The following is a 13,711-nucleotide window of genomic DNA, read 5'->3' as shown; positions in this document are numbered from 1 at the left end:
TTGCTAGCGACCGTTCGTGACACATTCATTTGCCGATTATTAGACGAATGTGCTTGTGCGAGCAAAGATATAATACAATACGGGAGACTTCTCGGGTTAGCCCGTACCCTTTAGTAATCACTCGTGCGAGTATTCCTCAATTATTGGCAATTATAATTAGCGCAAATAATGTATCGATACACATTTTGTATAATTTGCATGGCTGTCATTACGTGATTAAAACGAAACCGGTTTTGCAGCTGCAAATTGTGTACGCGGGCGCACAGCCCTAGATATGTAGAAACTTTTAGGACTCCGAAGGAGCCGTTCTTGTGTCTCAAGGAATCTGAAAACTTGTTGCATTTTTAAGATGCAAATATTATATATACATAATTAGGATACCTGTATAGAGTTGTTTATTTGAATTATTTTCAGACTACATAATTGCTGACCGACAAATCGTTTCAACTTTCATCGCGAACAATGTTCCGCTTACGCGTCCACCCATGTGCACCTATCTTGCTTGGAGCTGTTAATGCTCATGCTCCTCTCATTAATGCGCGACTGGACGTCGTAAATGTACTTTCGTTACACATTGCAGGACACACCGTTTCTCCGCTCGCAAAGATCGGGTGAGAGTCTTACATGCCAGTCGAACGATGTATGTGTGCTTGAATATTCCATGCGCGCTCGAACGGTTGCAGGAAACTTTCGTAATTACTAATACACGAACGCGGATAATAGCGCCCGATGGTAATTATCGTCGTCGTGCGAGCGTCGTCGTGCACCACAGATTTCGTCGCGGATAAGAGCGCCGCCGCCCGTCGTGTTTATCATTTTATTGGCAAATTTCATTCCGGGACGAGGTCTCCTTGAGCAATGAAAGGTTCCCGGTGCAGCTTTGATATATTCACTCTATGCCGAGTTAGTCTCGCGTCTCGTAAAATAATTAATGTTCCGCTGTAATAAATTTATATTGTAATAGGTAAATTAATTGTGTAAGAGATAAATATTTATTAGAAAATGCACACATCCATATACTTACCTTTAAATATATATATATATAAAATTATTTATCATAATTTTTAGTTTATTTTTTGGTGCTGTGTGTCATGTTTCATTAGAACATACGTTTTTTTTATCAAATAAAAGTACTTCTCCTGAAACGTTTAAATATACATGCAATCTTATTGTTTGTTACTAAGCTTTCCAATCGATCAGTTTATTAACTTTTTAATAAATTAAAGCTAAATGTGTATAAAATTTTCACAGACGAATTTGTGACAAAATGAAAATGCAGATTCATAGATAATAATTTTACTTTATTCCTGCAAATTATACATTTAATATTTACACACTCCTTGTGTACGAAAACTTACAAAAAAAATCTTCTAAAATCGACCGTACTTATGCGAAAATTACGCAAGGGTGAGATAATTAACCGGTATGCATTGCAGGTGTCTTTTTCGGCCACGGATCAATGAGGCTGTAGTCGTATTTTTCGCCACCGTGCGCGATTAAAACCGGGCGCGTGCGGAACAGATTAGCCGGGCATTTGCAAATGCACCAACGTAGAACGCGGTATATATCTTTCGCGTTTAAAGAACCATGACCGAATTACACGGAAACGAAAGCGACCGCGGCACCCCGCCATTGATTCGCGGCCTCATGCCCCATACACTTTCTTGCTCTCTCTCTCTCTCTCTTTCTCTCTATCACATTTACATATATAAATATATTATTTATATTAAGGCGCATGAACAATTTGAACACGATACGAGCAGATGGTAAAGGCTGCTCGCCCGAAAACGGTACTATATACCTACGCTTAATTAAATCGCCATCGCGGTCGCAATAAATAACTTTACCAGTCGGCACGAAATGTACCGCCGTCTCTTAATCATTTTCAAGGGATCCAACGGTGCGCGCGCGCCGAGCCTACCTCTATTTACCCGATCTTGTTTCATAAGCGAATATCTCTCGCAAGGCGCGGAGCGGATCGCCATTCATACCGTTCGCTTTTGTTCTAGGATCGCACTGTCGGGAGTGCACCGGTGTGCATTCTGGCTCGGCCACTAATTATATACACGCCTGAGCGTTGCCGCCACGCGGAGGCGCGAATATAGTACCCGTAGTAATACGCCATAAAGTACGACTTGTACTTTCGTGGACTTCATTACGCGGACGTTGCTCGTGTTTTACGGGATTACCTTACCCGCCGTTAGGCCAGGTCGAGACCAACAGTGGTGTAATATCGATTTCGATACGGCCGGCCATATTTAGCCATGCTAACTAGCTATTGGTCTCGTTGGCATTCCTAAGGGTGCGATGCCTAATCGAAGGAGATAAGGAAACACGGGTCTCTCGTTCGCCGCGCTGTTCCGTCGTACTTTCATCTCGGGGATATTTCGCGCGCGCCGCGCTTTGCGCACCTTAGGAGGAAACTTGATGGCTTTTTAGAGGGGAAAAAAAGATTTCTTTATCGTTATGATCGCACGTATTTCTCTATTTGTACATTTCGCGCTAATAGCTCTCCTTTGCCCCGCGAACCTTACGCAATCCGGCAAAGTTCACGGGAAGTAGGCGTACTCCCACGCCGCCAATCACGGAGAAGAGTCTATTGTTAAGTTAGAAAGAAGAAGAAGAAGAAGAAAAAAAGAACCACTCCGTTGGCTCGTCCTTCCTTCGATGGACACGCACCACCATGTAACGCTGTACTAGTCTACCACAATGTCCAGTTAGAGTCCGCCAGCCGTGACGTCCGAAACCTTGACCACCATTTTCTTTTCGCGTCATCATCCTCGCGCGGTCCCTCATTTAGTAGTAGAAGTAGGTGAAGTAACCTGCAACAAATAAAGAACTCATTCTCACGATCGGGACGTTTCTATACCGAGACAGAAGGGTAGGTCGTTGCTACCCCGATGAGTCATTATTTGAAAAGAAAAAAACTCAATTTTCTCCTTGTAAATTTACGATACGCAGACATATACCTAATACCAGCGTTAAAGAGCTCGTAAATCACGCGCCGCGTGAAATTTATATCCGATAACGCGGTTATTCCGGTCCAGCCATCTTCGTCGCGCTTGCGAAAGCGCGGCAAGGTAGCCGAAGCAAGGAAAATTAATTCCCCACATTTCCAGTCACTTTCGGAACGCTTACGCCGACAGATTCTTCGGGAATCGTGATAAAATCGCTTTCCCCTGATTTCCCTCGCCGAACCAAACTCGAATCCGATCCTCTCATCCTTCTTACATCGTTCGACGAATCTTTGAGGAGCTCTTATCACCGCGAGTTCATCCGTTCAACGATCCGAGTGATTTCCATCTGCGATTCTACTGTCAAAAGTATCTCTCGGAGTGCTAACACTCGGAACACCTGAACGTCACTAATGAGTAGCGAGGGTGATACCACTTCAAAGCTGCTAATTACAGAACCCTCGTCACCTTGTCTGTCCCGCCCGTCGGAGGCGGGCAGAACTGACCTCATCCCCTCCGTCTTTCACCCTTTGATTAGTAAGTGCTCGCTTTTCCGGTCCCCTAATGCTCTGTCGATCTTCTCCCTCGCTTTCGCGCATAGCACACGTGTGCTTTGGCAAGAACGCATACGCGGCGTCGATAATAAAGTCGACCGCGGGACGAATGGGGGATCCGAATGGAAGCCATTAGGGAACCAAAAGGATTTCGCCCCTGTGCCCCGATTATAATCAATTTAAACGCGAGAACGCCCTAATGATGAACGGCAGCGTTTGAGAATAATTGTCGGTAAATGATAGAAACCAAATCTGACTTGAAGCGTATTTTGTTAATCACGTCGCTAATAAATTCCGTTGAGCACGTCTAATTTTAAGAATTAGATATTGCTTGTTTCCATAAGCTACGTATCTAGAATCTTGAATTTTGTAAGTACAAATTGCAAATCTTTTATATCAAATATTATTACGATGTGACAAATATTATGATGTGACTATACGCAACTAAAAAATGGTAAAAGTATTTGTGAATTATACCATTCTTTTTCATTTTTGGCATGAACTGCATAACCAGACTAGTAGCGTATACTTTTATTTTGTATAAAAGCAATAAGACTTATGTTACTTAATTCTTATGACAAAAATTATTGAGTTTAATCGATAAAACGGATCCATCTCCCGCATCCCCTTAAATTTGTATTAAAACAGAGCAGCATATCGTGTTGCCGAGAATCACATCGGCACAACCTGCAGCCGGTTAGCCAAATGTACTGGAACGCGCTTCATATCGAGTCATTAAAAAGTTCTCTCGGGCGGACGTCTTCCCGGCCAAATTAATGTTCCGTAAAAAAAAAAGGTATTTAACGGAGATATCGTTAAATTACGAGAGTTCGTCCCCATGGGGAATACCGACGACGAGTTTTGGGGAAAATTCGTTCTTCACACCCTCCTCCTTTCAACCCCAGATAAATTTCCGTCAAGGACGACGTCCGGAGGGGTCAACAGTTTTTGCGTGTTGCGTAATTAAATGCGGATCGTCGGGTTTAATGACTATCAAGGGGGAACGAATGACCGTTTGACCTAAATCCGGCACCGTTCTCATTACCATTGTATTTATTATAGCCACACATCGAGAGTCATCGTGACGGATCGTTATCGATGTGAGATACGATCGTTCGTAATTGGCAAATTGCAGATGAAGATATTCGCGCACGCGCTCTTTTTTATCGTAAGTTTTGAATCTCTCACGAGATTTCGAAACGATAACTATTGCGAAAATTATATTTATTATATAAAATTATATTTATAGCCGTAAAACGGAAGTCGCGTTCGTGAATTGCATTAATCTCTTCGGTTTTATCAATCCAATTAGCGCAAAAAAGAAAAAGGAAAAACGAGCGCCAATCTAGCAAATTTATATTTCCTACTGGAGAGAATTAAATTACACTTTGCACTTATTATCTGCGTTAAAGCGCGCTGGTTAATCTTCAGAATTGTCCCGATAAAGCAACCGCGCTTCCCCCGAGCTTTACAGCCTCGGGGGTGGTCTTACTTTCGGGCTTAACGTACCTCTTGAGAGCGCCGCGACGTTAATCACGGCACTCGGTTGCCTGAGATTTACGTTTTCTCTCCCGTGTCGAGTTGCGCGCATTAACGAGTGCAAAACGTTATAAAGTGCGAGATGTACAGAGGCTTTTCTCCTCCCTCCCTCCCCCCCTCTCTCTCTCTCTCTCTCTCTCTCTCTCGATATCCACGCGGCGCGTGTTTCACATCGCGGGGAGAATTTATTCGTCCGCACCATTCACTTCGTTTGCGTCGTACACGAGTTTTATAATATAAAATCGCGGTGCCTTTCTTCTCTCTTTCTTCTCCCCGCTGTCTTTTATAGAGTTATATAAAATGCGCGCCCGCAGCAAATATATTCTGCATTTTTTCAATCAATCGCGCATTCTCTCTGAATTGGATCGGCACGCAACGCATAACTGAAACAAAAGACGCGCGATTTGCCAATCTCTCTCTGTTTCCCGCCGAATCAATCCGACCGATCTTCATCAAACTATTATTTGCCAACGCACGCCGGTTTTACGGGAACAAAGCTCTTTATTGCGTCGGACGATAAGTGTTGCATCAACGCGTCGGCGCTCGTGCGCGATTACGCGTTCTTTCCACATTAAATTTCGCAGACGCGTAAATTACGCAATCGAAGGTTCCCGCTCTCCTCTCGCCGATTGCGAGCTTGATGACACTTGACATTTTTCGGTAGCCTTGATCTTTCGAGGGAAAAAGACAGCCGGTACGAAACCGCGATTCTCTCAGTCGTTCCCCTTTTTTTAGAAAGACGCAACATCGGTCGTTCGAGAAGAAACGAAATTTTACGATTACTCTCAACACCGAATTCGGCTCTTTTAATCGTTTTGTCACTCTCCAATAAATATCAAACCCCGACGAGAAATTCACCGATGATGTTGCACGAACGTCTTACATAATTCCTCTCCTCCGTCGAAGAAATACGTAGTACTTTAGTTTTATGTGCCAATATCTTGACGACTTTCGCCTATATTCGAAGAGAAAAAAAAAGCATTTTTTTTAATAGACCGTAAATTTGATTTGGAAATTCGCGCGTTAACGATAGAAGACGAGGCCCGCTCCTCTTGGCATGGCCGAGAACAAAAATGAACATGCAAGTGAAAGGAGAGGGGAAAAAAGAATCGATCGAACTTGACCGCGCGTGACCGGTTCAATTCCTCCGGATCAAATAGGGAGCGTTGATCCTCCCGTCTCTTACTCCGTCGTCTCTCTCGCTTTTTCTCTTTCTCTCTCTCTTTCGGTGTCCGCATCGCCGACCAAAAAGGCAACCTTGTCGCCTTGGACGACCTCGTAACACCTGTTACGCGCAATGGAGTAACTTAAGTAAGGTTACGCCGTGAAACGAGTTTGTGCGAGCCCCGCGCGCCACGAGGCCGTGCAGCCTCGTCGAAATCGCTTTCACCGAACCGTGCTCGCGTTCCAAGGCTGAAGATTCCCCCGGCTGCGTTTCGCGGAAGGAGGAAGCACGAAGGTTTCCACGATCTTCCCTTCTCCCGGCTCTCTCTTTCCCCGTCCATCTCGTTATGCCGCTCGATGAGTCGCCGGCCGAGCGCAGGTGCGAAGGCCGGCGCTTGAAATGAAAGCCGAGCGCGCGCTCTCAAATTACCGGAAGAGACACGTTGCCCTCCCTTCCCCCGTCCTCTCCCCCGCGCTTTACGTCGCGGAAATCGAGGAGATCCGATTACGCAAGGGTACCCCGCGTTTCACGGTTTCTACGATACCTCTGGACCCGCGAATCGATCCTGCAGGACCCGACTCACTCCTCGTTTTACGACTCTCGGTTCGCGCGAATCGAGTGACCGGTAAGCGACTCGCCGGGTATATCGCTGACAAGGTTAATAAGATAACGATCTGGCGAAAGTCTCTATTACGTAGAAAAAAAAAAGTTTCATGCTCACCGCCGTGTATAATTATCGATAATAAAAAGAGGGGGAACGTTTATCGAATGTTCGCCGCAACATTTTCGCGGATACCAATTATAGCGATACCGCACCCGCATACGCCCCTTTCCCGATATTAAAATATTCTATACTTCTTTCTAATAAACTTACCTTGCACCAGTGCAGGAAATTACGATACCTATCCGCGAGTGCATTGCTGTCACCAGACATGCTGCGGTGCACGTTACTTTCCAGTAAGTAAGAAACATTAAATCAATCTTTTAAAATATTGATTTTCTATGAATTTTATGAGCATAACATAATATTTTATGAATATTTTTTAATTGTTTTTAAATTACGTTTATAACGTAATGTTCCTAAACGTTACAATTACAGTGTAGAAATATTATTTCTAATGTTTTGCTCAAATATTTCTCATAATAACGTTGCATACAACGTTATGAAAACGTTGTGTTAATGATATCTTGCTTACTGGATTAACTTAAGTAGCTAAAGAACCCGCGTACCCATGTATTAGTATTATCCGTGTCTCGCTGTCACGGCTCGTGATCCTCGAAATGAATCGTCCGATTCGGAGAGGATAGTAATATAAATTTCGCTACAAAGAGACGAGCGAGATCCTTTAAAAAACCGATAGAAACATATTTAAACTTTATTGAAATTTTATTTAATCTTATAGTAAAGTTATCGTTTCAACCGAACCCATAATTGAGCTACAGAAAAGTTGTCTATTTTGATCATTTCTTAAGTGTCTTGCTGAAATAATTACTAATCTATACCTGTACATTTTTTCTATTCAACTTGTCGAGTTTGTTAATTCAATCTGAAAAATTACAATTTAAAAAATTATAAATAATTTATATATATGAAAGAAATATTAATATTATATATATATATATATATATATATATATAACTACACATTCCAACATTACATAATAAATCATATGTAACATGAAAAATGATAAAATAATATTAATTTTGAAAAACACAATCAGACAGTGATTAAAGACTGATTGATTACTGAATAAAGTGTTATGTAACATAAAAAAAAACAACAAATCTAATTTCTTATCTAATTTTCTATCGGATTTTTTAAGTAGGAGAAACGTTGAAAGTTTAAGCCTTACAGCATGCTTGCAATCGTCGCAATGCCCTCTCAACGTACAGCTTCGCACAGGTGTGTACGTTATGAGAGGAGCTGATTGTCGTCCTCGACGTGAACGACAGGATACCATTGGCACGCTCGCAAAACGATGTGCCCGCGAACGAAATTCAAGGATCGTCGCGCGTAAAACGTCGGTAAAACGCGAAGTCTCGACCTTCGCGAGAACGTAACCGAAACGAAGGTAATGAGGGGAGATAATTTCTTCTGCGGTTTTTCTACCAATTCTCAGAGCAGTGCGTTCAACACCACGGTCAGAGAATCGGACGTTTTCAATCTTTTAATAAGCCAATTTGTTTTTTTATACATAACATGAGAGGAGATCGGAGAAATTACAACGCCTGTGCGTACGTCAGATTTGCAAAGGTTGTGTGCTAAGGATTCTTCTTTTTTTTTATTAACTTACAGCGTATTTATTATATTAATTTTAACGCCATTAACAATTACAAAGAGTGTCCGAACGGTCGCGCAACTTGCAACGGAATTACGTCCGTCGTTTTTAATGCACTACGTTTAATTGCAGCGTATCAAGATGCAGTACTGCAAGATACAGTTTTGCATTGAGTCGTGTGCTCTGTTAAGATAAATATCAACATATTCACACATTTGACCACGCCAATAAACCAGCAATGTTATCACGAAAATAAATATATATTTTTCGAGCGACTTTCGATAAACTTGCATAATCGACAATTAGATCATTACTTAATATATTATATATATTTTACGGGCGCGTAAATCATATTTATCACGTAACACCACTGCTGGATTGGAAATATTGATACGCGTATCAATATTTCAGAGAACCTCGCGTAACACTCTTCGGACATTTCGTTTAAAACAATAAATACGACAGCGTCATAATGCAGTGCACATGCACATCGCACATACTGGGCATGCACCCTCGGTATACAATTAAAACTCGAAAAGTTAGGGAAATGTGTGTATCTCTTCTAGACTATGTTATTTCATAAGTGACAACAATAAATAGTGTTTATACATAAGTTGAGTGCAGAAGAACGAACGAGGTATTGCGTGACAAAAGATATTACTTTCTCCCTTTCTCTTTCACTCTCTTTATCTCTCCCTTTCTATTCATTCCGTTATCCTTGGCGACTCTTTGGGTTGTCTTATGTACATGCAGAGACTGGTCACGTAAGTTCGCCGGCTTGTACTCCACCACCGATCCCTTTTAACCCTTTCGTCTATTTTTTTTTCTTTTTTTTGTGGGGAAGGGGGTGCACCGGGATTTCTTTTGATTCTCAGAACCTGACGAACGAATTACCTGCTCTGGGTGGCACGAATCCGTATCCGCTCGCGCCTACGACGATCCCGCTGCTGTCAGCTGTGTTAGGTGGCGGCCCAGCTGGAAATAACACCGGACCTACGAAAGGAGAAACGCACATTAAAATGCCTTAATCTCGTAAGCCGGATTTGAAGGCTGAGATTGTTCTCAGAATTGTTTGTCTCGATACCAAAAATGCGAACTTTACTCCTGTTTCTCCAGCAAGAATACGTCGAAATTTTTCGGGCAATCTTGAATCACGTAGGAGGTAAAGTCACCTGATATTCTTAGAATAATCTTCGCGAACAGATCTCAGTCATTTTTGATAATACTATCGATCAACAACTTAAAATCGAATATCACAATAAAGTGGCGTACTTGTGAATGTTCTTCGGTGAATTCAATTGATGTCCAGTGATCTATATCAAGTTACGCGTAAGTTACAGCGGTAGTACAAGATCTATAGGATCGTTATCGACATCATTTGACGTGATTGAATCGAGTTGATTGGATGCTCGCATCAGTTACGACGATCATTGGCTTTCACGGTCGCTAGCGCGGCAACGATGTGTGCGGTTCGTCGCACATTAGTAAACAGAAGTATTAAATGCAACGTTAAACACTGAACGACTTTCGAAAACTTAACTTTGCAAAAGCTTAACTAAAGACTTTGTTCAATATTATAGAAAATAATTTTTTTTTCACGTACTGCTATTATTTTTCGTAAATTATAAAATTATTTGGCAAATATATATAATCAAGACATTTACGTAATATTATCGACACTGATTATTATTGTATAATGTGTATAAAAGTATTTAATTCCAACATTTTTTATATTTATCTAATTACTCTTGAAGTATTCTAACAAAAACAACATTTGATGATTTTGTCGTATTTAAAATTTAAAGGAAGCTGCCTCACACAAATAAAAATGAAAACTTTCGAATGAAATTTATTTCCAAATTATTTTCATTTATCGTGCATATTATTATATTATTGAACAAACCACAAACTGTGTGTGTGTGTGTGTGTGTGTGTGCTGATCGTAGCGAAGTGTTACGTGATATTAAAGGAAAGTTGCACCTATCTACGAAGGAGTAGTGGAAATCCTTTCTAACACGAGGAAGTTATTTATGTGCCCATATTATTAATCGATTTACTGACACGATATTATATTATGGACATAGATATCATCTAGATTTATTAATATAATTAGCTCGACAATTGTAATATTTGGATAACAAACGTTAATTTTCACCTAGTAGTCTTCTCATATTATTCACAAGTGAAGTAGTAACAGAATACGCGAGGCGAGCACGCCTTCGGTGAGTAATCGCGATGAATATTCAGCAGTAGAAAAACGAACGATTTGTTTGACTGATGTAAGCTTCCGATGTTAGCTTGATAATCACTTTCTAAGTGGTAATCATGATACAACGAGAATTATAGAAGCAAAAATAAATTAGAAGTATTTATTAATCGTTTAGTATCGTAATATTTAAAATAGTCAGTAAGAAAAGTGCAACAGTTTCATAAACACGATAAATAAAAAATATGAATATGTGTGCAGAAAAATTTTCTTTGATTTAATAAAATTTATTTAAAAAAAAACAGATGTTTAGAATAGTCGAAAAACTGTTTATTTAAAGAAACAAATATAATTATTTGATTATTAATGATACTGTTTGATTCAATAAAACAATACTTTTTTTCATAAATGAAAATAATATTTTGTACATATAACATGTTATTTGAATAAGCAATAAAACACGTCACTTCAAACAAATGGAGAAAAAATATTGTTCTCTGTGCGTGTGTCATAAAACAGATAATAAATATATTCTCTTAGCTTTCCTGTTGCGTGTAAACTGGAATAATTTCTGCGTTGTCAAATTAAAATGTGATTTATGTTGCTACTTGTTCGACATTCTGACACATGATATATGACGCATTATTTATTGTACGTGAATTTGAACTTGACACTTATTTCACCGCCGATTATTATGCATACTAACTGCATACTCGAACAAGTTGTAAGGATTCTGCAAGCCATTTAAATTACGTAGTTCGATCAACCTTAAAAATAACACAATCAATACGCTTTATAATATCTTGCAGAGTTATGTTAAATTCTTTTACACGAATAAATTTTAGAATCGACAAAATCTTATTTCTAATATAATACTTTTCATAATTAAATAACATTTATTAATTTTATAAAAATGTGACTGACGACTTTAACGCAGGTGTAATTATACCGAAAGGAACGACTGATCGACATAATACGTTCAGAAATTTTACTTGCCTTTCCTTCCGTTACGCGTGCACGTGTTCAGCTAAATCCCTAGTTAGCCTCGGTGTTCCGGTAAAAGTTCGTTCTATACTATAAGCAAGACAGATTCTGCATCGGCAACAAGACATTACCTACACGATTCGATTCAGACTCGTTCCTCTCGATCGCAATCAGTCGTTTGATTATACGACAGCGCACTTCAAAGAGCATTCCTTTTATATCTTGGATCTTTATGGCTGAGCGGACGCAAACCATCATAAAAACGATTGTTATATTGTCAATCGTGCACGCGGAACGTTATATAAATAAACGTGGATAATGAGCTGCAACTCTTTTAATTTCTTAAAATATTTCCATAGAATTACGCTTATCTCATTTATTGAATTTCTAAACAGAAATTACTGTATAAATTGAACAAAAATTACTCAAATTGTGGTAGATTTTTTAATTTACTGTACGCTTCCCTATCGCGCTAAAGTTTCCACGGTAACACGTAAAACAATAATTCTCGCGATTACATGTTACATCTCTCAATAGCGAGACTTCGTTTCCGAGAAATCTATCGCATTAAGGAAGAACTTTCGAACGATTGAGGAATTCTAGCAAGCGGTATTAGAATGTCTACCATTATTTGCGGATGGAACGAGGCCGTTTCTTTGTACGCGGCCATATGCAAATAGAAGAAAAAAGCGAACGGACAAATTATCATAATTGCACGATTCTCAGCTTCCTGATAATGTGGAGGATACACAAGAACGAACACTTCCGAAGCATACTGCAAAGCTCAATGAGCACTTCGAAACATCTAATAATAGCGCACGAACAAAAAAAGGAAAGCGTAATTGTTTTATAGCGAGCTGTGCGGTACGGTAATAATATACCGATAAATCATCTTCCGATTATGTAAATTTACGTAGCCGCTGGTCATAAAAGTGCAAGAGTTACTTCAGATAATTTTATAAGAGATACCAGAAATCTGTCCTTGATTTATCGAATGATTAATTTACAATTTTATAAAACATTGTGATATATATATATATATCTGGCATAATGTCAAAAAATCAAGGTCACAATTAATCTTCTGTTAGATTGAAGATTTAACCGTTCACCATTATTAACTATCATATACTATTATACTATTATATACTACTATTATACTATTTAATAATACCATTATATAATTTTTATTGCTATTAAAATAACTTACCCCTATTTGATCTGGGATCTCTCAGTGCGGCTCGAAAGGTTCCATAAGGACCAAATCCCGCGAAAAAATGCCTGAAATCCTGCGCCGAGACGCCCGCCAGGACGGCCATGACAAGTACGACTAGAACAATCTGCAATTAAAAAAATTCGTAAATTTGTAATTCTTGTAAAAGCGTTGCAACATTTGTGTCAAATTCTAAGAGTGTTTTTTAACATTTTTAATGGAAAAATACCTAGCTATCGATTTATGTTTCCTAATAAACTCAGGCTCATTTTCTTTGCGCCTTACATAAAACTAGAGAAATTTCATAAACAAGATAGTAAATCCGTAATGACAATAGAAAATGTGGAAACTGAATTAAGTTCTCGAAGAAGAGAAACATCTAATTTTAATTTCTAGTTTATACAAGATTGTGAAAATTGTTGTGCAAAAGAAGTGTAACGTGAGAGGAAGAGTAACCCCTAACTTGATGTTCAATCTTATATTTTTAAGGTGCATTGCGAAATTGTGCGGCAATCGCGCTCCTTGTGAATCGCAAGTTGGCGAGGCGATAACGCACTTAACTGACAAGGGAATCTTTCCCAATGAGCATTCACACGTCCGGCGATTTACATAGATACGGACGAAAGATAGGCGGAGTTAAGGAGCCATTACTTTTCGCTCGTACGTAAACTATCGCTTGCTAAATTATAACAAAGAGTAAGAGTGCTCGCGCGTGGCGCTTAATCACCCGGCTTTTCACACGAGCAACAGCTGCTTGACGAAACTTGCTCTTCGTAGCGCAAGAGCAACGATCGCGGAGTCATCGCGAGAGTTAACTTCG

At 39.8% G+C, this 13,711-nt stretch overlaps 1 protein-coding gene across 2 annotated transcripts in view; it reads right to left on the bottom strand.

Moving 5' to 3' along the window:
* Positions 1 to 1,280: 1,280 nt before the first annotated feature.
* Positions 1,281 to 13,711, bottom strand: part of LOC105838567 — a 40,796-nt gene continuing 28,365 nt past the window's right edge. For both annotated transcript variants that reach the window (XM_012684223.3, XM_012684222.3), the window contains exons 2-4: positions 12,889 to 13,018; positions 9,386 to 9,484; positions 1,281 to 2,822 (exon numbers count right to left, since the gene is read on the bottom strand). In XM_012684223.3, the coding sequence (XP_012539677.1) occupies positions 2,797 to 2,822; positions 9,386 to 9,484; positions 12,889 to 12,997 (234 nt within the window). In that variant the 5' untranslated portion in view covers positions 12,998 to 13,018 and the 3' untranslated portion in view covers positions 1,281 to 2,796. The remainder of the gene's footprint in view (positions 2,823 to 9,385; positions 9,485 to 12,888; positions 13,019 to 13,711) is intronic.

Source organism: Monomorium pharaonis, chromosome 4 (assembly GCF_013373865.1).
Source record: "Monomorium pharaonis isolate MP-MQ-018 chromosome 4, ASM1337386v2, whole genome shotgun sequence".
Lineage (NCBI taxonomy): Eukaryota > Metazoa > Arthropoda > Insecta > Hymenoptera > Formicidae > Monomorium > Monomorium pharaonis.
Note: the sequence above shows the minus strand (reverse complement) of the source record. Positions and strands in the feature narration are given on the sequence as shown.